Source organism: Salmo salar, chromosome 04 (assembly GCF_965601325.2).
Source record: "Salmo salar chromosome 04, fSalSal1, whole genome shotgun sequence".
Taxonomy (NCBI): domain Eukaryota; kingdom Metazoa; phylum Chordata; class Actinopteri; order Salmoniformes; family Salmonidae; genus Salmo; species Salmo salar.
Window position 1 is genome coordinate 29,169,897 of NC_138294.1, and position 21,038 is coordinate 29,190,934.

At 41.2% G+C, this 21,038-nt stretch overlaps 1 protein-coding gene across 1 annotated transcript; it reads right to left on the minus strand.

Moving 5' to 3' along the window:
* Nucleotides 1–17,234: 17,234 nt before the first annotated feature.
* Nucleotides 17,235–20,828, minus strand: LOC106602551 (uncharacterized). The gene is made up of 2 exons (XM_014195235.3): nt 20,693–20,828; nt 17,235–18,771 (listed from the first exon to the last, which is right to left on the minus strand). The coding sequence occupies exon 2, from the start codon at nt 18,755–18,757 to the stop codon at nt 17,738–17,740; it is 1,020 nt and encodes a 339-aa protein (XP_014050710.1). The 5' UTR covers nt 18,758–18,771; nt 20,693–20,828; the 3' UTR covers nt 17,235–17,737.
* Between the last annotated feature and the right edge of the window lie 210 nt (nt 20,829–21,038).

Genomic DNA, 21,038 nt, shown 5'->3' on the forward strand with positions numbered 1-21,038 from the left:
CACACACACACACAGATCTAAGGAGTATATATCAAAGTGACTGTAATTGTGTGTACAATATTTTTGGACAAATGTACAGGCAATGGCACCCCTATTGAATAAGGTACTATTTGGGCCCTCGGATGGTTAAATAATGGTACATTACGTTGCAAGAATGTCAGTGTTTTGCCTAAAAGTTTAATTTTGAACAGATCAAGTTTAAATCAATTAAATCAAATTGGCCACAGTATTCACTCACACTAGTGTCATGGAAATGTGTAAATATTCAAACTGTTACAAGCTGTAATTATATGATAAACAAACAGGCCCCTTTGTGAATCAATAGAACCTACCCTTATCATCTGAGCTGAAAGTTTGCCACGCACAGACACATACATTCTTTTTCTTCCCTATAATCTATATTAATAATACATTGAGACTGAAGAGTATAAAAAAAGAGTATAAAAAAAAAACACAGCAAAATCTGTTTAAGATTACAGAATGATGTACCCGACCACCAATTTACAACTGCACTCTTTGCTACAACTCCATACAGCTATATGCTAGTCATCCGATGATAAACACAAAAGAAGACGACAGCCCAAAAGTAGAATTGGAGGCGAGCATACATCGGTGTAGGCGAGTTTTGATTTGGAATATTCGTTGTTGGGACTAAAGCAAACCAGACGGCATCATTTACTAGTTTTTATTTTATTTACGGATAGCCAGGGGTATGCTCCAACACCCAGACATCATTTACAAAGGAAGCAGGTGTTTGTTTAGTGAGACCGCCAGATCAGAGGCAGTAGAGATGACAAGAGATGTTCTCTTGGTTCGTGTGTGAATTAGACAATTTTCCTGTCCTGCTAAGCATTCAAAATGTAACGAGTACCTTTGGGTGTCAGTGAAAATGTATGGAGAAATACTTTTATTTGGGAATGTAGTGAAGTTAAAAGTAACGTAAGGTACAGAGACCCCCAAAAAACGACTTACTTTACACCACTGCTAAGGTTAGATGAAGTTTGTAGTGGTTGTTTAAAGAAAACTGAACCATGGATTACAGTTTATTTTGGCCCATAGACCACTTTCAGGGTGAGGAACAGTCTAACATCAAGTTGTAAAATAGTGAAAACAGAATGACACTGTAACATCTTCTCTCTGCTAAGTCTGTTATTTAAACCAGTGATTGTCAATCCACTGAAAATGGCTAAACTACAGTCTTTGAGTGTGTTTGCTAGTGAGCGTTTAACTGTGGCTGCAGTAGAGATTTTGGGAGTAATAGAGAAAGTGGTAGCGAAGTACCAGGTGGAGATTTCCCAATTTAAAGAGGAGAATGACCGGCTAGGGAGACTGCTGCGGATCACACCCGGAATAAAAACGATGTAGAATAGACCCCCTCCAGTTCTCTCTCGCTGTCTCTGAGGAAGAGGACCCCACCCCGGAGCAGCAGCACTGTGAGCAGGAGTGGAGCCCCAATGTGGGGCAAGAGGACACGGCGCCCATACAGATTAAAGAGGAACAGGAGGAAATCAGGACCAGTCAGCTTCAGGGACTGGAGGCTGACATCATAGAGTTCATATTCACTCCTCCCTGTGTGAAAAAATGAATGTGATCAGGAGGATCAACTTCAGTCCTTGACTCTTCACAAAAACGGTGGAGTACAGAGGGACTGACTCTAAACCAGTGAATCTCAAACCTTTTGTCACTGTGACCCACCTTGACAATCCCTGTGACCCTCCAGATAATCAAGACGATGCCTCCTGCCACAGATCGGCCGCAAGCAGCGATCCAGTAGGACTTGACATCAGCCGACCATTGGATCCCAACCCACCATTGAAGAAACCCAGCACTAAACCCAGCACCACAGTTCAAAAACCTCACACTGGGAAAAGATTGAATTGCAAGGGGACCCTAAGCAGGCGCATACAGACTCATACAGGAGAGAAACCCTTTAGCTGTGGACACTGTGAGAATAGCTTCAATCGCAAGGGGACCCTAAATGAGCATATAAAGACTCATACAGGAGAGACACCATTTAGCTGTGATGACTGCGGGAAGAGCTTCAGACACAAGAAGAACCTAACTGAGCATATCCGGAGTCACACCGGAGTGAAACCATTTAGCTGCGGTGACTGTGGGACAAGCTTCAATCAAAAGGTTTCTCTTAAAAGGCATGTACTGACTCACACAGGGGAGAAATTGTTTGTTTGTGGTGACTGCGGGAAAAGCTTCAGACAGAAGGTTAGCCTTAACAGGCATATGCAGACTCACACAGGAGAGAAATCATTTGTCTGTGGTGACTGTGGGAAAAGCTTTAGACACAAGGGGACCTTAACCGCGCCTCTACTGACTCATACAGGAGAGAAACCATTTAGCTGTGGTGACTGCGGGAAACGCTTCAGACAGAAGGTTACCCTTAACAGGCATATATGGGCTCATACAGGAGAGAAACCATTTAGCTGTTGCGACTGTGGGGAAAGCTTCAAGCATAAGGGAGAACTAACCAAACATGCACTGATTGACACAGGAGAGAAGCCATTTAGCTGTGATGACTACGGGAAAAGTTTCAACAGGAAGGGGAACCTAACTGTTCATTTACTGACACACACAGGAGAAAAAACATTTAACAGGTGTTGACTGCGGGAAAAGCTTCAGACTTAAGGAAATCCTACCTGTGCATATGCAGACTCACAAAAGTACAGGAGAGAAGCCATTTCGATGTGGTGACTGTGAGATAAGCTTCAGACACTAATTGAACCTGGACAGTAATATATAGAACATCCACAAAGAAAGAAAACAGGACAAAATTGGATAAAATAAAGACAAGGAAGACAGATCAGGGGAGTATCAGGAGATGGGAATAAGAAGGCAAGATGTGGACAACTCTGTTAGGAAAGCAAAGCAACTCTGGATCATTCATGTTGTAGGTTTAAGATAAATATACTGTATGTGTGATTCATTTACTTTTGTAAAATTAGTTTGATTTAATTTCATGGTCAAAGAGTACAGAGTGTTGTAGGAAACCAGTCCTGGTCTGTGAGGAAACTCACACGTCTTGTTCAAAGTATGTTGATGTTTTCACCCTATTAGAAACAGGAATTCCTGGAATTCTCAGGGCTGTGAGAGAATGGCAAGACTGATGTTATCAATATATTAAACATGTTGTAATGTTGAGGGGAAAAGGGGGGGGGGGGGGTGAACTAATGAACCAATCATTGATTCAAGTCCCTCATTAGAAACAGCTGTGGTAGTGCTGGGCTGAAACATAAATATGCACTCCTTGGGGATCCCCGGGAATGTATTGAGGAACACTGTTCTATTATGTTCTCTAGAGTCCTGATGGATTTAATAATGATGGAAACTCCCTTCAGCCAATGCTAACACCAACTCAATGCTTTGAAATCCTTTACGGGGAGTGTTCAAGTGCACACTTTGAGAGAAGTATGGATAATTGGGATGCAAACAACGGGAGAATCTCAATTGGGGTGCTTGACTCCTCGCGTCCTCACCTCTGTCCTCTCCTCGCCTCCTTTTGAAAAAGGTAATCGAGAAGAGGTGTCTCCACTTGCGCGTCATGAGGCATGCAATCAACGCTAACATGGTTCACCTGGGGCATTAATCGAATCCCCTCAGTTTCTGGGTCACAGAGGAGAGGAGGATGGATGAGTCGAGGAGAGGACGGACTTGAGAAGCCCAATTGAGAATCTCCCTAGAGCTCATGTACGCACCAAAAATCCACAATATATTATCTTTGTTAATTTACAAATAACCATGGAACATATCATCATTCATTTTTCTCCTCATTGTGCTGTGGATGATAGGTGTAAATGTTGCTATCTTAATTTAATTGGTGTTTGTTTTGTTTTGCATCAATATTCACTTGAGTGGGATTTTTATACCATCACAAGATAATCAACTCTGGTTATTATTACCCCAGTAAGTTCTCTGAAAGGATGTTAAAGAAGTAGTTCAGTATTTTACAACTTGATGTTAGACTGTTCCTCACCCTGAAAGTGGTCTATGGGCCAAGAGAAGCTGTAATCCATGGTTCAGTTTTCTTTAAACGGCCACTACCCAGCTAGCACATTTGGTTCCTTTTTTTGGTTTCCTATTGGTTCTGGGAACAAAGCCATACGTTTCCTGACCGGTAAAAAAGAACATGTTTTAAACATTCTTAGAATGGAAGTAAAACATTAGCCTGTTCTGGGATTGTAAACTTTTAGGTTGCAGGGAGGTTCTGAGAACTTTTTACAATGGTTCCCTGAAAGTTTTTTCCTGGGAGGTTTTAGTAACGTTCTGAGAATGGAAATTATAAGTTATTTGAAGAGAATTAACATTCTGAGAACATGTTTCAATAAAACGTTTACTAACAAGCACAGATAGGACACGTGGTTTAATTTGCTCAGGCATTAATCATACAAACATTCGTTTTTTATTGTGGCACAACATCAGTGAGATTCAAACCTATGATCTTATTTTCTCTATAGTCCACTGCGCCACCAGGATGGAGCTCGCATGCCTTGTTTCTGTAACTCATACAAAGCTGTTCATTTTAGAATATTCAAACAAGCCCCATTCCAAAGGAAACAAGCACTCATTAAGATCAGGTGTGGCCAATTAGTGGGCACTTAACAAGATAGAGAGAGTTTTGTTCATGCTGAGAACGGAATGATTATGTTTTTAAATAACATTCTCTGAACATTACTAATGTTTTCTTGTGCCTCCAGCCACAGATCAGCCGCAAGCAGCGATCCAGTAGGACTTGACATCAGCCCACCATTGGGTTCCAAACCCTCCATTGAAGAAACCCAGCATCACGTCTAAAAAAACCTCAGTGGGAAAAAAATGTAAATCTTAAGGGGCCCCTGAAGAGGCCCATGTGGACTCATACAGGAGAGAAACCCTTTAGCTGTGGTGACTGTGGGACAAGCTTAAATTAAAAGGTTACTCTTAACAGGCAGAGGTTATTCTTAACACACAGGAGAGTGACTGCAGGAAAAGCTTCAGAAACAAATTGAGCCTGGACCATGAACATCTACAAAGAAAGAAAACAGGACAAAAATGGAAAGAAGAAAGACAATTAAGACAGAGCAGCAATTCCAGTGTTATGGATGTGACATTTGCACACAAGATCACAAACAAAATGTCTCACAGAATGGACAGATAACATAAATGCAACTTTTGATTTCTGTGTCTATAGAACCCCTTGGGTGGGAGTGTCAAGGAAGGGATCTGAACTTCCACGGGTGAAACCATGGTTTTATTTGGAAATGTCAAACTTAATTTTTCCTCAGGTTGACGTTACTATAGAATCTCCGAGATCAAATCACATTTTGTCACATGCGCCGAATACAACAGGTGTAGTAGACCTTACAGTGAAATGCTTACTGACCAGCCCTTAACCAACAATGCAGTTTTAAGAAAAATACAACAAAAAAAAGAAATGAAAGTAACAAATCATTAAAGAGCAGCAGTAAAATAACAAGAGCGAGGCTATGTACAGGGGGTACATAGTCGAGGTAATTGAGGTAATATACACTGCTCAAAAAAATAAAGGGAACACTTAAACAACACAATGTAACTCCAAGTCAATCACAATTCTGTGAAATCAAACTGTCCACTTAGGAAGCAACACTGATTGACAATAAATTTCACATGCTGTTGTGCAAATGGAATAGACAACAGGTGGAAATTATAGGCAATTAGCAAGACACCCCCAATAAAGGAGTGGTTCTGCAGGTGGGGACCACAGACCACTTCTTAGTTCCTATGCTTCCTAGCTGATGTTTTGGTCACTTTTGAATGCTGTCGGTGCTTTCACTCTAGTGGTATCATGAGACAGAATCTACAACCCACACAAGTGGCTCAGGTAGTGCAGCTCATCCAGGATGGCACATCAATGCAAGCTGTGGCAAGAAGGTTTGCTGTGTCTGTCAGCGTAGTGTCCAGAGCATGGAGGCGCTACCAGGAGACAGGCCAGTACATCAGGAGACGTGGAGGAGGCCGTAGGAGGGCAACAACCCAGCAGCAGGACCACTACCTCCGCCTTTGTGCAAGGAAGAGCACTGCCAGAGCCCTGCAAAATGACCTCCAGCAGGCCACAAATGTGCATGTGTCTGCTCAAATGGTTAGAAACAGACTCCATGAGTGTGGTATGTGGGCCCGACGTCCACAGGTGGGGGTTGTGCTTACAGCCCAACACCGTGCAGGCAAATTCGCCACTGGAGCCCGGTGCTCTTCACAGATGAAAGCAGGTTCACACTGAGCACGTGACAGACGTGACAGAGTCTGGAGACGCCGTGGAGAACGTTCTGCTGCCTGCGACATCCTCCAGCATGACCGGTTTGGCGGTGGGTCAGTCATGGTGTGGGGTGGCATTTCTTTGGGCGGCCGCACAGCCCTCCATGTGCTCGTCAGAGGTAGCCTGACTGCCATTAGGTACCGAGATGAGATCCTCAGACCCCTTGTGAGACCATATGCTGGTGCGGTTGGCCCTGGGTTCCTCCTAATGCAAGACAATGCTAGACCTCATGTGGCTGGAGTGTGTCAGCAGTTCCTGCAAGAGGAAGGCATTGATGCTATGGACTGACCCGCCCGTTCCCCAGACCTGAATCCAATTGAGCACATCTGGGACATCATGTCTCGCTCCATCCACCAACGCCACGTTGCACCACAGACTGTCCTGGAGTTGGCTGATGCATTAGTCCAGGTCTGGTAGGAGATCCCTCAGGAGACCATCCGCCACCTCATCAGGAGCATGCCCAGGCATTGTAGGGAGGACATACAGGCACGTGGAGGCCACACACTACTGAGCCTCATTTTGACTTGTTTTAAGGACATTACATCAAAGTTGGATCAGCCTGTAGTGTGGTTTTCCACTTTAATTTTGAGTGTGACTCCAAATCCAGACCTCCATGGGTTGATAAATTGGATTTCCATTGATTATTTTTGTGTGATTTTGTTGTCAGCACATTCAACTATGTAAAGAAAAAAGTATTTAATAAGATTATTTCATTAATTCAGATCTAGGATGTGTTATTTTAGTGTTCCCTTTATTTTTTTGAGCAGTATATATACATGTGGGTAGAGTTATTAAAGTGACTTATGCATAGATAATAACAGAGAGTAGCAGCAGTGTAAAAGAGGTGGGGAGGGCAATGCAAATAGTCTGGGTAGCCATTTGATTAGATGTTCAGTAGTCTTATGGCTTGGGGGTAGAAGCTGTTTAGAAGCCTCTTGGACCTAGACTTGGCGCTCCGGTACCGGTTGCCATGCGGTAGCAGAGAGAACAATCTATGACTAGGGTGACTGGAGTCCTGGATGGCAGGAAGCTTGGACCCAGTGATGTACTGGGCCGTATGCACTACCCTCTGTAGTGTCTTGCAATCAGAGGCAGAGCAGTTGTCATACCAGGTAAGGATGCTCTCGATGGTGCAGCTGTAGAACCTTTTGAGGACCCATGCCAAATCTTTTCAGTCTCCTGAAGGGGAATAGGTTTAAGAATAAGGAGGCAGGATATGGACAACACTGTTAGGAAAGCAAGGAAACTCCACATCCTTCATGTAGGTTTCAGATTTTTACTTTTGTAAAACTTTTGATGTAAATAAGCTGTTGTTACGCAGCTGTTATGTTGTTATTTTCACGTTATAGAAACGAGAATTCGTGGTCGTTTGTTTTGGAATATATCTCAGGGGTGATGAGAGCATGGTGAAATTATGTTATTAATAACTGGTGTTGCGAATAAAATCAACTAATTAACCAATCATCATGTACTTGATTAGAAACACGTGTGATAGTGCTGAGATAAAACTAAAATGTGCACTTATGTACCAACAATCCACACTCTTTTCCAGATGTAATTTCATTACTTTAAACAACCAGTCATTTTATGACCCATTGTTTTCCACAGTATCTGTTGATTTACAAAGAAATAGGCTAACCATAAAGCAGACAATACGTTACGTTTTCTGCTTATGGTGCTGTGGCACATAGGTGTACCCATTGCTTTCTTAATCTAATGAAGTCATAAATATTTAGTTTTTCATCAGCATGTGTGGGATTTTATTATTTCAATTTGTTGGTAACCTGTTGTTTTGAGGATATATTGGCACGGTTTGCCGGCCCTCAACTTCATCTCGTGCCTAACAACACCAGTGCCAATATATCCTCCAAACAACAGGTTACCAACAAATTGAAATAAGGATTGACATATTTTCATTAACAATGTTATTTTGATTAATTTATTCATTCTATTTCATCCTTCCACAAGATATAGTCCCGCCACAAATCTATGGTTGCTACCGAAGCTGGCTGGTCATTCATTCTATCGGTTCGGTTAAAACTAGCTGACATTCGTATCATTTGACCTTTTTTATTGACATTTCTTTGTGTATATCCATAAAAATTATAACAGCAGATTCATGATTTCGACTGGCTGAGAAACGCTGCCTGCCTGTCTGTCTTGTCCCGACTCCCAACACGTTCATTACCATGGGACAGCTGGAGATCGAATTTGAATATTAAAACAATGTTGCAAATGTCGGAGAGACAGACAGAAAGTTTTATACAAATCTCGGCTGATTAAAATAAAATGTTAGTCTAAAAGAAATATGAGATAATGTCTAGATGCTTTTTATAGTGGAGATCAAGTTTATAAATTGCTTAGCTGGGCTGATGAGACAGTGGATTGCTCAGTCAGATGGAACAGAGTACATAGGCATTTTAACGTCATAGATTACTATTGTGGAATAGACATCGGCTGGAATGTGGTTTAACCAGCATTCAGAATTAGAACCACTCGTTGTATAAATTCCATTATTATATTGATTATTTTTAACATTTTACATGATCACTCGCCATATCAACCTTTAAACTATCCAGCTAGGGGCGCTGTTTTCTTTTTTGGGACTAGCCAACCGCTGACAAACACAAAAGAAGAAAACAACACGGAAGTAGAGTTAGAGGGAAGATTGTTTAGATTTTGCACCAGGCATATTCTTTGCGTGGGTTTAGATGCAGTGAACTGAATACCGAACTCTCAGTTCTCTAAAAATGTCTAAACTACAGTCTTTGAGTGTGTTTGTTAGTGAGCGTTTAATGGTGGCTGCAGTGGAGATTTTTGACGTAGTAGAGAAAGTGGTAGAGGAGTACCGGGAGGAGATTTCCCGTTCTAAACAGGAGAATTACCGGCTTCAGAGACTTCTACAGATCACACCGGAGATAAAACTACGTAAAATAGACTCCCTCCAGTTCTCTCTCGCTGTCTCTGGGGAGGAGGTTACACCTGAGCAGCAGCACTGTGCGCAGGATTGGAGCCCCAGTCTGGGACAGGAGGGCACAGTGCCCACACAGATTAAAGAGGAGCAGAAGGAAATCAGGACCAGTCAGGATGTAGGGCAGCTTCAGGAACAGGAGGCTGACATCATAGAGTTCATATTCGCTCCTCCTTGTGTGAATAGTGAATGTGATCTTCCCCAGACACAAACTGTGGAGGACAGAGGGAGTGACTCTAAACTGTTGGATCTCAAACTTTTGAGGAAATCTAAAAAAAACAACACCACGTCTAAAAAAACTCATTGCTGCCATGACTGTGGCAAATGCTTTACTCAGGTTGAGAGACTGAAGATGCACTCGAGGATTCATTCAGAGGCGAAACCATTTAGCTGTGGAGACTGTGGGAACAGCTTTAAACTGAAGGGAGAACTAACCAAACATATTTTGATTCACACTGGAGAGAAACCATTTAACTGTGGTGACTGTGGAAAAATCTTCAATCACAAGGTTAGCCTTAACAGGCATATACTGCTTGTCCACAAAGAAAGAAAACAGAACGAAAATGGAAAGAATAAAGGGGAGAAACCATTTTGTTGTGGTGACTGTGGGAAAAGTTTCACTCGCAGGCAGACCCTGAACAGACATAAAATGATTCACACAGGAGAAAAACCATTTCATTGTGGGTTTTGTGGGAAAGGCTTCAATCGCAAGGAGACCCTCATTGATCATATCCAGAATCATACAGGAGAAAAACCATTTAGCTGTGGTGACTGCGGGAAAAGCTTCAACAGGAAGAGGAACCTAACTTCTCATTTACTGACTCACACGGAAAATAAACCATTTAGCTGTGGTGATTGTGGGAAAAGCTTCAAGCAAAAGAGTGACTTAACCAAACATATAATGATTCACATGGAAGAGAAACCATTTAAGTGTGGAGAATGTGGAAAAAGCTTCAATTACAAGGTTAACCTCAACAGGCATATGCTGTTCATCCACAAAGAAAGAAAACAGGAAGATGGTGGAAAGAAGAAAGACGATTAAGACACAGAGATCTTCTGTCAGGAGATTAGAATAAGAAGCAGGATATGGACAAGACTGTTAAGAAAGCAAAGCAACTCTGGATCATTCATCTTGTAGGTGTGTCGTTCCATGAAATTAGTGCCTTTTGCGTCCCTTTGATATTTTAAGTAGATTTTGTGCATGAATATTGAATTGTTAAGCCTGTTATATTAAATTACGTGCCCTGGAATATATCATAGATCACATGGAAAATTCAGTAAATCAGATTTTTTAAATATGAAGACTTGCTACGTTGCGAAAATTCAGCATTTTGACATCCAGTTGAAGTCAGAAGTTTACATACAGTTAGGTTGCAGTCATTAAAGCTCATTTTTCAACTACTCCAGAAATTTCTTGTTAACAAACTATAGTTTTGGCAAATCGGTTAGGACATCTACTTTGTGCATGACATAAGTAATTTATCCAACAATTGTTTACAGACAGATTATTTCACTTTTAATTCACTGTATCACAATTCCAGTGGGTCAGAAGTTTACATACACTAAGTTGACTGTGCCTTTAAACAGATTGGAAAATTCCAGAAAAGGATGTCATGGCTTTTGATAGGGTAATTGACATCATTTGAGTCAATTGGAGGTGTACATGTGGATGTATTTTAAGGCCTACCTTCAAACTCTGTGCCTCTGCATGACATCATGGGATAATAAAAAGAAATCAGCCAAGACCTCAGAAAAAAAATTGTAGACCTCCACAAATCTGGTTCATCCTTGGGAGCAATTTTCCAAACGCCTGAAGGTACCACGTTCATCTGTACAAACAATAGTACGCAAGTACCACTCAGCCGTCAAACCGCTCAGGAAGGAGATACGTTCTGTCTCCTAGAGATTAACATACTTTGGTGCGAAAAGTGCAAATCAATCCAAGAACAACAGCAAAGGACCTTGTGAAGATGCTGGAGGAAACAGGTACAAAAGTATCTATATCCACAGTAAAACAAGTCCTATATCGACAACCTGAAAGTCCGCTCATCAAGGAAGAAACCACTGCTCCAAAACCGCCATGAAAAAGACAGACTACGGTTTGCAACTGCATATGGGGACAGAGATCATACGTTTTGGAGAAATGTCCTCTGGTCTGATGAAACAAAAGTAGAACTGTTTGGCCATAATGACCATCATTATGTTTGGAGGAAGAAGGGGGACGCTTGCAAGCCAAAGAACACCATCCCAACTGTGAAGCACGGGGGTGTTGTGGGGGTGCTTTGCTTCAGGAGGGACTGGTGCACTTCACAAAATAGATGGCGTCATGAGGCAGGAAAATTATGTGGATATATTGAAGCAACATCTCATGACATCAGTCAGGAAGTTAAAGCTTGGTCACAAATGGGTCTTCCAAATGGACAATGACCCCAAGCATACTTCCAAAGTTGTGGCAAAATGGCTTAAGGACAACAAAGTCAAGGTATTAGAGTGGCCATCACAAAGCCCTGACCTTAACTATAGACAATTTGTGGACAGAACTGAAAAGGTGTGTGTGAGCAAGGAGGCCTACAAACTCGACTCAGTTACACCAGTCAGGAGGAATGGGCCAATATTCACCCAACTTATTGTGGGAAGCTTGTGGAAGGCTACCCGAAACGTTTGACCCAAGTTAAACAATTTAAAGGCAATGCTACCAAATACTAATTGAGTGTATGTAAACTTCTGACCCACTGGGAATGTGATGAAATAAATGTAAGCTGAAATAAATCATTCTCTCTACTATTATTCTGACATTTTACATTCTTAAAAAAGGTGGTGATCCTAACTGACCTAAGAGGGAATTTTTACTACGATTAAATGTAAGGAATTGTGAAAAACTGAGTTTAAATGTATTTGGCTAATGTGTATATAAACGTCTGACTTCAACTGTATGTCCCTCTGTGCATCATCTGTGACTTCTAGGAAGATTTTAACCCACTTAACCCCAATATTTCTCCAAGTTTTCACCATCATTGTAATGCCCTAGTTATTTGGTTGCTTTGACAAAGTTATTTCAGAAGATTCTTTTTTATTAGTGATTCACTTTAAGGTAACCCCCCCACACCTGTCCCTCATTTTAAGGTCAACCCTGTTACGTGAGCTGAACTCTTGTTTTAATATGGTGTAACTATATTTTTTTCAAAAGACACATTGAACATCTAATAGTAAAATCATAGTGTAAAAGCATCACAAGGGGATTTATGGCTGATTTAAGATGAAGTTGTCAACCCTATTACCTTATTTGGCACTTAATAGTCACTATTGTATTTTTTTATTTAACATCTTGAGATGGGAAAAGTGTTATTGTTATTTTTTAATCCCCATCAAAATCTGTCTGTTTCTGCAAGAGATGTGTATTTTTTTGCATGGGCTGCGTCTCAATCTATCTCATCCGTCGATGTCAGCCTTCCACATCTGTGGTGGAAGGTGGCAGAGCTTCAGCGGGGTTTGTCAGACCACGTTCTCACAAAAACGTCTGTAGCATCCAAACTAATATGATCCCTGTATGGAAAGATAAGACTCTCATGAGCATGATGGTGTTTTGCTCTACAACCCCACAAGGCGTCATGGGACTCATCTGAAGGTATCCCGGGACCGGGATGAAAAAATGTATGGAAGTGAATAAGGCATTTCCACGTGAAAGGTATACAGGTAATTACACTAATTATTGTTTTTTTATGAGCTTTCTTATCTCTCTCAGATATAGCACAGACACTTCAAAAACATAACTCCTTTAGATTTATTTTTGACTGTTTTTCCATGTCAGAATCTGTTATTTAATGTGTTTCTATGGGCTAATAGCAGTAAGGCTGAATTCAATGTTTAATCAAATAATTTCCAAAATATATTTTCATACATAAAAATGAAATAGCTAAATGATCCTTGGTATGACCATTTTAAAAGAATTCCATATGTTAGCTTAATAGAAACCCAGTCCCGGGCCCTTAGACTTTAGTTATAGTTACTGAAATAAAACAGATCTTGGTCAGCTAGCAACTTACGTGAGTCTGGCAAACACAAAATTGCAGAGATAGAAAAGTTAGATAATTAGCAAGTTAGGTTCTCCATCTTGGCTCCATGTCCAGCACTGGTTGTGTGACTTACACCTGGGCCCTTAGACTTTTAAATTGAACATGTGCTCTTTAAGACAGAGTTTTAAAATTAGGTTACATTACTCAAAAGGCACCTAATTGGTGGAACGACCCAGGTTTCAGATAAATGGATAATTTATTTACTTTTGTAAAACATTATTCTATGTAAATAAGTTTTATTTCATTTGAATAACGATATAATGGTCAAACAGTACAGTATAGGCTGTTGTTCAAAGTGTGGTGTTGATGTTTTCACGTTAGAAACCAGAGTTTCCCGGTTATTGGATTTGGAATGTTTTGAGACTAATGTTATTGATACATTCAACATTTTGTACTAAACATTTTAAATAAAAAACAACTCATTAACTAATCAATTATTTTATTACAAACATTAATCCCTCCACAAACACACACACACTTAAGCCGTGTTCACGTGCTTGTCGGAACTATGAAACTCAGACATTTCTGACTTGCTAATTGTTTGAATGCAGCACGCAGTGGCAACCCGTCATTCAGGGCAGGTGGGGCAGAGACCCACCTGTTTTGAGACCCACCTGTTTAGCTTTAAAAAAGTAACTATTTTTGTGCCTGTTTTGCATGTTATTTTGGCATTGATACGTGTCACATATCAGTTTGCAAACAATGTAAATAAAATAAAAAATTGAGTTAATAAAGCCACATACAAAAATTGTTTCTTTTTTGCTTCTTTGAGTAAGGCTGCTCCAAAATGCAGGTGTTTCTGCCTAGCTCAGTGCATTCTGTGGTGGTGGGGCAGCTAGCGGAAAATACGAAGTGTAGGGGTTGGTAATGTTCTCTAATTGCACCGTGATTGGCTCAGTGTTCTGTCACTCATGGGGACACTACATCACCGCAAAATCTACGGGAGAGCTTGAAAATTCATGCCCTTCGGTGCTGCCATAGAGTTACATTATAGGTGCCCATCCAAAAAGGCTCAAGGTCATGGGCCACAGATAAAATGACGTCAAATCATGTTATCTCTACCTTAGCTTTGATTGGACTGATCATGACAACATCATACTTTCATAATCTTAGTAGCAAGCTAGCAGTAATCATCATGAATCAAGTCAATAATCGACTGCAAAATCCTTTTCAAGCCTTGTCATATGAAGAGAAATTATGAAGAGAAATTATAGATAAAACGTATCGGTGCTCAACGGCCATTGGACATAAACATTACACAAGTTGGAATTAGAAAAATTCAACAATAAGTGGTTTGGAAGGAATCAGTGGCTAACTGCAAAGCAATCACAAGCCTGCTATTCAGTGTAGTGCGTGCGTTGTCCAAGTCTCAGTTTAAGGGTTTCTTTTCCAAGCTTAAAAGGATAAACATTCAACATTGGCCATGCTGTCAATCCAGTATGACAGTTGCTGCATTCTAAACAACTGGAAACTCAGAACTGGGAAATGTCAGACTTCAGTGAGTTCAAGACAACTGGGAAAACGAGCTCCTACTGTGAAAATATGTTTTGAACGGTCATTAAACTCGGAATTCCAAGTCGGGAACTTGGGCCTCTTTCGAGAGCTCCAACCTGAAGATCACTGGTGTAATGATTCAACTTAGTTTTTTTCCCTGTTGTCTGAAAGCACCTTACATCCAGAGAATGTGTCACAAAAGGTGCCGTGTTGAATTGACCAAACTGCAGCGGGTATGTGGATACTCATAGTTTTTTTAATAAACAAAAGTAAAGCATCCACAGGGGGAAAATAATAACTGATACTCACGACAGCAACAGTTTTGCAGGCTATACAAAACGCAGTGCAAAAACAACTACCCACAAAGACAAACACACCCTATTATATAGGACTCCCAATCAAAGGCAACTCAACACACCTGCCTTCAATTGGGAGTCCCATCCCAATTAACTATACATAGAAAACAAACCTAGAACCTATACCCACAACTAACTAACTAAACATAGAAATACATAAACACAGAGCAGTGCCCAAAACCCCCGGAATACATAAATAAAACGACCTACTACCTACACCACCACCCCAAACCATATAAAACAAATACCCTCTGCCACATCCTGACCAAACTCCAACAACAAATAACCCTTAACTGGTCAGGACGTGACAGAATGCCAGACGTTGATGACAAAGTTTGATGACAAAATTTGCCCACGAAGAACCACCGCGCCACCTTCCTGTTCCAGTGATCACAGCAGAACAGGGTGAGTCAAAAAATGTATTGTATGCTGCTGCATAAATTATGTAATATGACAGGGAGATATGTATCCTGCAGCTAAGAAAGTAATACTAAGTGTATGTTGTGTAGTAAGCTGTTCATAATTTAGCCTACTGTTCTGACTTGGTGGTGCACATGTAGCCTATAGCCTGTTTTTGAAAAATGTCATCATTGAACATTGTAAGAGCTTTCATTGTCTGCTTATATGCCCTCTTTATTTATCCTACGTTTCTGACTTGGTGTACAGGGAGAATACTGTAATAATGGCCCATGTTCTGAATTCTGTCGCTGTACATTTCAAAAGTGCTGAACAAATAGTTATATTGACTACGTCCATCCTAGCGCGCTCATTAATGTCTTAATCGAAATTACAGATTCCCTCTTATCCGCTGGTCGTCCCCTTATACCATAGTTTGTACATCTTAATTGTCAGTAGAAACCACATTTGTTTAAGCAAGTCAGCCATATCAGCTATGTTTTTTTTAAAGGCAGACAAGGCTCCGCTGATAGCCAGGTGTAGCAGTGGTATTGTGTTGGGAATGCTGGTGAGACAGCTTTATGTAGGCCAAAACAGTTTGTGGTCACCGTTTTCACCGTTATAGTGCAATTAATGTATTGTTTAGTGTTGTGTAGTGGCTTTGCTGGCATTCATCTACAAAAACATTTTTTGTTTGCCCCACAAAGATTTACATACTACAATGACCACTGGCAGCACGTGTAGAACTACAGTTTCCTAGTTCTGACTAGTGTGGCAATAACTATTGCAGGTGTGAGGGCATTTTCTGTTGAACCTTACTAATGCTTGTGTACTAAAATATCCTTCTTTAGGCCTAGGCATTGGGCTTGGGATAGTTTCTTTAACTAACTCATATAAGATAGAAAAGTGTGTGTGTATTAATAAGAGGCCTGCTCTAACTGTTCTGTGTGTGTAGAATGACCCCATGATACATGGGCGCTCAGCCAAGAGCTGACAGAAATTAACTGGTTCCTCTTAGCTTAACTGGAGACAGGGCGAAGTGCTATATTCTGCACACCAGTGATAAAGCTATTGTTCTGTTTGGAGCCTGTTTCTGGGCGAAAGATTCATGTTTTGTGTGTGTTCTGTGTGTGTGCCCAGTATGACCATACATAGAGGTAGTATATCTGGAGTGACTTCCTGTCATTCTGGCTCCTGTTGTCTCACTCAGTTGCGACAGACTGAGGCAACCTTTTCACCCAGTTGTCTTCCCTCACACACACACATACACATACATAGGGGCACGTGTTTTGCAGATGCTTGCATGGGGTAGCTTGACTATATAAATGTTCCTGTACTCTTTGTACAGCAGACTCTCTCTCCATTTCACCTGCGTGGGTGGTCCGACCAGCCTCCTTATTATAATACGTTTTTAATAAAAGTAATACCTTGATTGATTGTTGATTTTGCCTCTCCTCGTTATTAGTTAAAGGTAGAATTTCCACCACACAGGTGAAATGGTTGGGGAAAAATAACAAAAAAACGTGGCAGGATGTGAAACATCTGAAAACAAGGCCCTTTATCTAAATAAAAACATTCACAACAGATAATGGATGGGGAATATCGAAGACATGATGTCATACTGTCACGCTTGTCGTAAGGATTTGACCAAAATGCAGCGGGAATATGTATACTCATCGTCTTTTTATTTTGAAGATGGAGAAACAAATAAATATGTATACAAAAAAAGAAAACAAAACGAAACAGTCCTGTCAGGTGCACAAACACTAAACAAGGAACAACTACCCACAAAATCCCATAGAAAAAACACCCCTCTTAAATAGGACCTTCAATTAGAAGCAACTAGGAGCAGCTGCTTCCAATTGAAGGTCAACTAAACATAGAACTAGACATACAAGATAAACATAGAAATATACTAACATAGAACATAGCCCAACAAACCCCGAAACACTCTAAACAAACACCCCCTGCCACGTCCTGACCAAACTACAATAACAAATAACCCCTTTACTGGTCAGGACGTGACACATACCCATGTCTAGTATACATTTGTAAGAAAATAAATAATTCAGTTAGAGATCTTGGATTTGACCATCAGAAATTAGGTTAAAAAATTATTATGTTTACGATGCCTCTGTCTATATGCCCTTGGCCAGGGGGGAAAGTCTTAAGAGTATCCAGTCTCCTCCAGGAGCTCATCCAGGTCCTGATTACGGATGATACTGATCAACCCCTTACTGATGCGATAGGTGTGCTGAGGGTCAAAAGCACCTCTGTGATGATCATGTTGGGTCACGTAGATTCTGTCCAACACCAGGTCTGACTGGAGGCTGATAATGATCCGGTCTATGTTGCTGTCGTTATTGTGTCCTGTGTGGTTTTCGCTGACATAATGCGGTAGTTTGTCAGACCCTGGGGCATTCAGATTGCCCACTTCGTAGTATGGTAAGTCCTGGTCAGGTAGCAGTTGGTTACACTGGCCATCATGCTCCTCTATGTTGTCGAAGAAGCGGTGGAATCCGAACGCCTTCTTCTTGGGGCTTCGCACTGTCACCATTTCACCCTTTTTGTTGAATTTGACGTATTCATGGGCGAACCAGTGAAGGAGAGGAAGGCCATGTCTAGGCCGGGGTATACCAAAGCCAGATGACTGGAGTTGTCTCATTTCGTTCAGTGTGTCAATGGAGGGAGGGCAAGGAAGAAAATATCCAGTCTGCTCCAGGAGCTCATCCAGCTCCAGTTTACGGATGATACTGATCAACCCCTTACTGATGCGATAGGTGCGCTGGGGGTCAAAAGCACCTCTGTGATGATGTTGTTGGGTCACGTAGATCCTGTCCAACACACGGTCTGACTGGAGGCTGATGATGATCCGGTCTATGTTGCTGTCATCATTGTTTTCTGTGTGGTTTTGGATGACAGAATCAGGCAGGTTCTCAGACCCTGGTGCTTTCAAATTGCCCACCTCGTAGAATGGAAATCCCTGGTCTGGGAGCAATTGGTTGTCGATGAAGCGGTGGAAGCCGAACGCCTTCTTCTTAGGGTTGCGAACTGTCACCATCTCGCTGTCGTTGTTGAATGTGACATATTCATGGGAGAACCAGTGAAGGAGAAGAAGCCCATGTCTGGGTAGGGGTCTACCAAAGCCAGATGATTGGAGGCGATCGATTTCGTTCAGTGTCTCCATGGTTATGATGTTCTCTAGAAAGGAGGGAGGGCAAGGTAGAAAAGGTGGAAAGATGGAGAGAAAGAGAGAATAAGAGTGGGTTTTGTCATGGAAATTCAGCACTGAGAAAGACTTGGTCATTTCTTCAAGCAATCATCTTTATTTAGAATCGATTAATTATTGCAATAACGAAACCATCAGCCCAACAGTCTTGTTCTGCCTGTTAGGCTGAGAGCCTGAATCATACAGACAATTCACAGTTCATATAGCTAATACCCAGAATTATTGGTTCCACCCCTCTCATTGGGGGGCACCATAAGCCACTTTGGGCCCATCCTGTCTTTATCTGCCCCTGGAGTTATCTTAACCCCCGACCCTGGCATAATTTCCCAGGCCAGGATGTTTAAGAACCATTGAGGCCTTTGTTCTACTCCTCTCTATCCCAGTTACAACACCACACATCCTGTCACTGAATGCCAACTGTAGATTTTTTCACCAGGAAGCTAGAGTGGACACCATATAACTCAGCATTAGCAGGACAGAATTATTTCACTGTTTAGGTAAATAATTGTTACATATCTAACAAATAAGGTGAATACATTATTTTTCTGTCACTGTTTGCTTGCCAAAGAGTACGAGTGAAACATTTATTTAATCGTCTGTTCCAAGAGAAAAAGGACACACACTTTTCTGTCATTGTCTCTACAGAGTGGTCATTGAGTAAATGGTTTGCATCCTCTTATCAACACGACAGAAACACACACTAACTACAGGTGGACTTCACCCTCATTGTGTCTTTGCTGTTCTGCCTATGTGCCCTTCCATGGAAATCTGAACAATAAAATAGATATAATCAAAGGTGTCTACAAAGGCAGGACAGTCAAGTTGCATCTGACTGTAAAACTAGAGGAGTAGTATAATTTCTCGGGGCCATGCATGGAGGCCAGGAGGGTACCAGCTTAGGTGTACACGCCTGAAGACAGCAGGCACACCGGTTCAGGAAATGGTGGGTACCCCAAGTCAGGTGGCTGAGACCCTGGCAGGACAGGAGGCCTAGGGCCTCATAAGGCAGGGGACTCATAGCCACAAACTGCTGGAGACTTGGGGCCTAACTGGGCATGAGACATACAGTAGGGCCTAGGACTAGAACAGGACACTACGGGATGTGCTTCAAGTTGTAATGTCACATGCACAAGTACAGTGAAATGCCTTGCTAACTTTCTTCAAATCGAACGAGGGACTGTGGACCTATGGGACAGGTAGCCTAGTAACTGGAAAGAAGACAATCCGATAGGGTGAGATGTTTTTCATCATCGATAACAGATCAGTATTGGGGTTATGGTAATCTGAGGCTAGATCTGTGGGTAATGGGAATGTATCCCAGTTGGGTTACTATTTATTAATCCACATATAATTATAAATAAAAATCCTAATACAAAATACCCTCTCCCTTTCATATTTTAGCCGTCATTAAACAGATGATCACGTGATCAACCTTCTGAGCCCCTCTCCCCTCTCCCTTACCGCCAAGGAATTTGCATTTCAATACAGACTTCTCAGCTAGCACAAAATGTTGTAAGAACCATAAAGCGTTGTGAGAGTATTGTTGTCCTGTGGTTATTTTGCCAACATCCTTCCCTGGGAATGTTGAAGGATAGTGGCTTGGCTTTGGTACATTCTCAGCACATTTAAGGAACTTAACAAAAAAAGCTGGGTAGGTGTACTTGTAAAACAATTCGAAAACATTTAGGCCTACATTGTTGTCTTCAATCAGTCAAGCCTCATTGCAAGATACCGTCTTTGAGTAAACCTTGAACGTCTTGTCCAACTAGGCTAATAAAACAACCAAGACTTTCTGTAACCAACCAGCTTACTTCCTTATGTCCATCATTATGCAGAAGACAGGTTTACAATTGTACATTGCTGCCAAATAAATAATTCAAATTGACCACTTACCTATTTTGAATCAAGTATATTCAATGTTCATGAACTGGTAATATGCTAGGCTGCCATGGAGTTACAATTGTATAGCAATAGTTTAAATTTTAGCCTGCCGAGTTGTTTATATGCAGAATGTAGACGTGTCCTAACCACTCCCCAAAGTTCCAAGGGCATAAAGCCAAGGCTATTTAACACTATAATCTCCTAATATTATTTTGTAAAACATTTTTTGTTGTTGCCAACTCTCAACTAAAATCACAGTTTATCAGTATGCTTATTAACACAAAATACAAACTCCAATTTGTTAATTGGATCTGAGAATAATTTCAATACATGAATTGAAATGGCTTGCTTTCAACTG

Excerpts from the sequence above, each read along its gene's own strand:
- LOC106602551 (XM_014195235.3), bottom strand. The coding sequence starts at position 18,757 with ATGGAGACACTGAACGAAATCGATCGCCTCCAATCATCTGGCTTTGGT.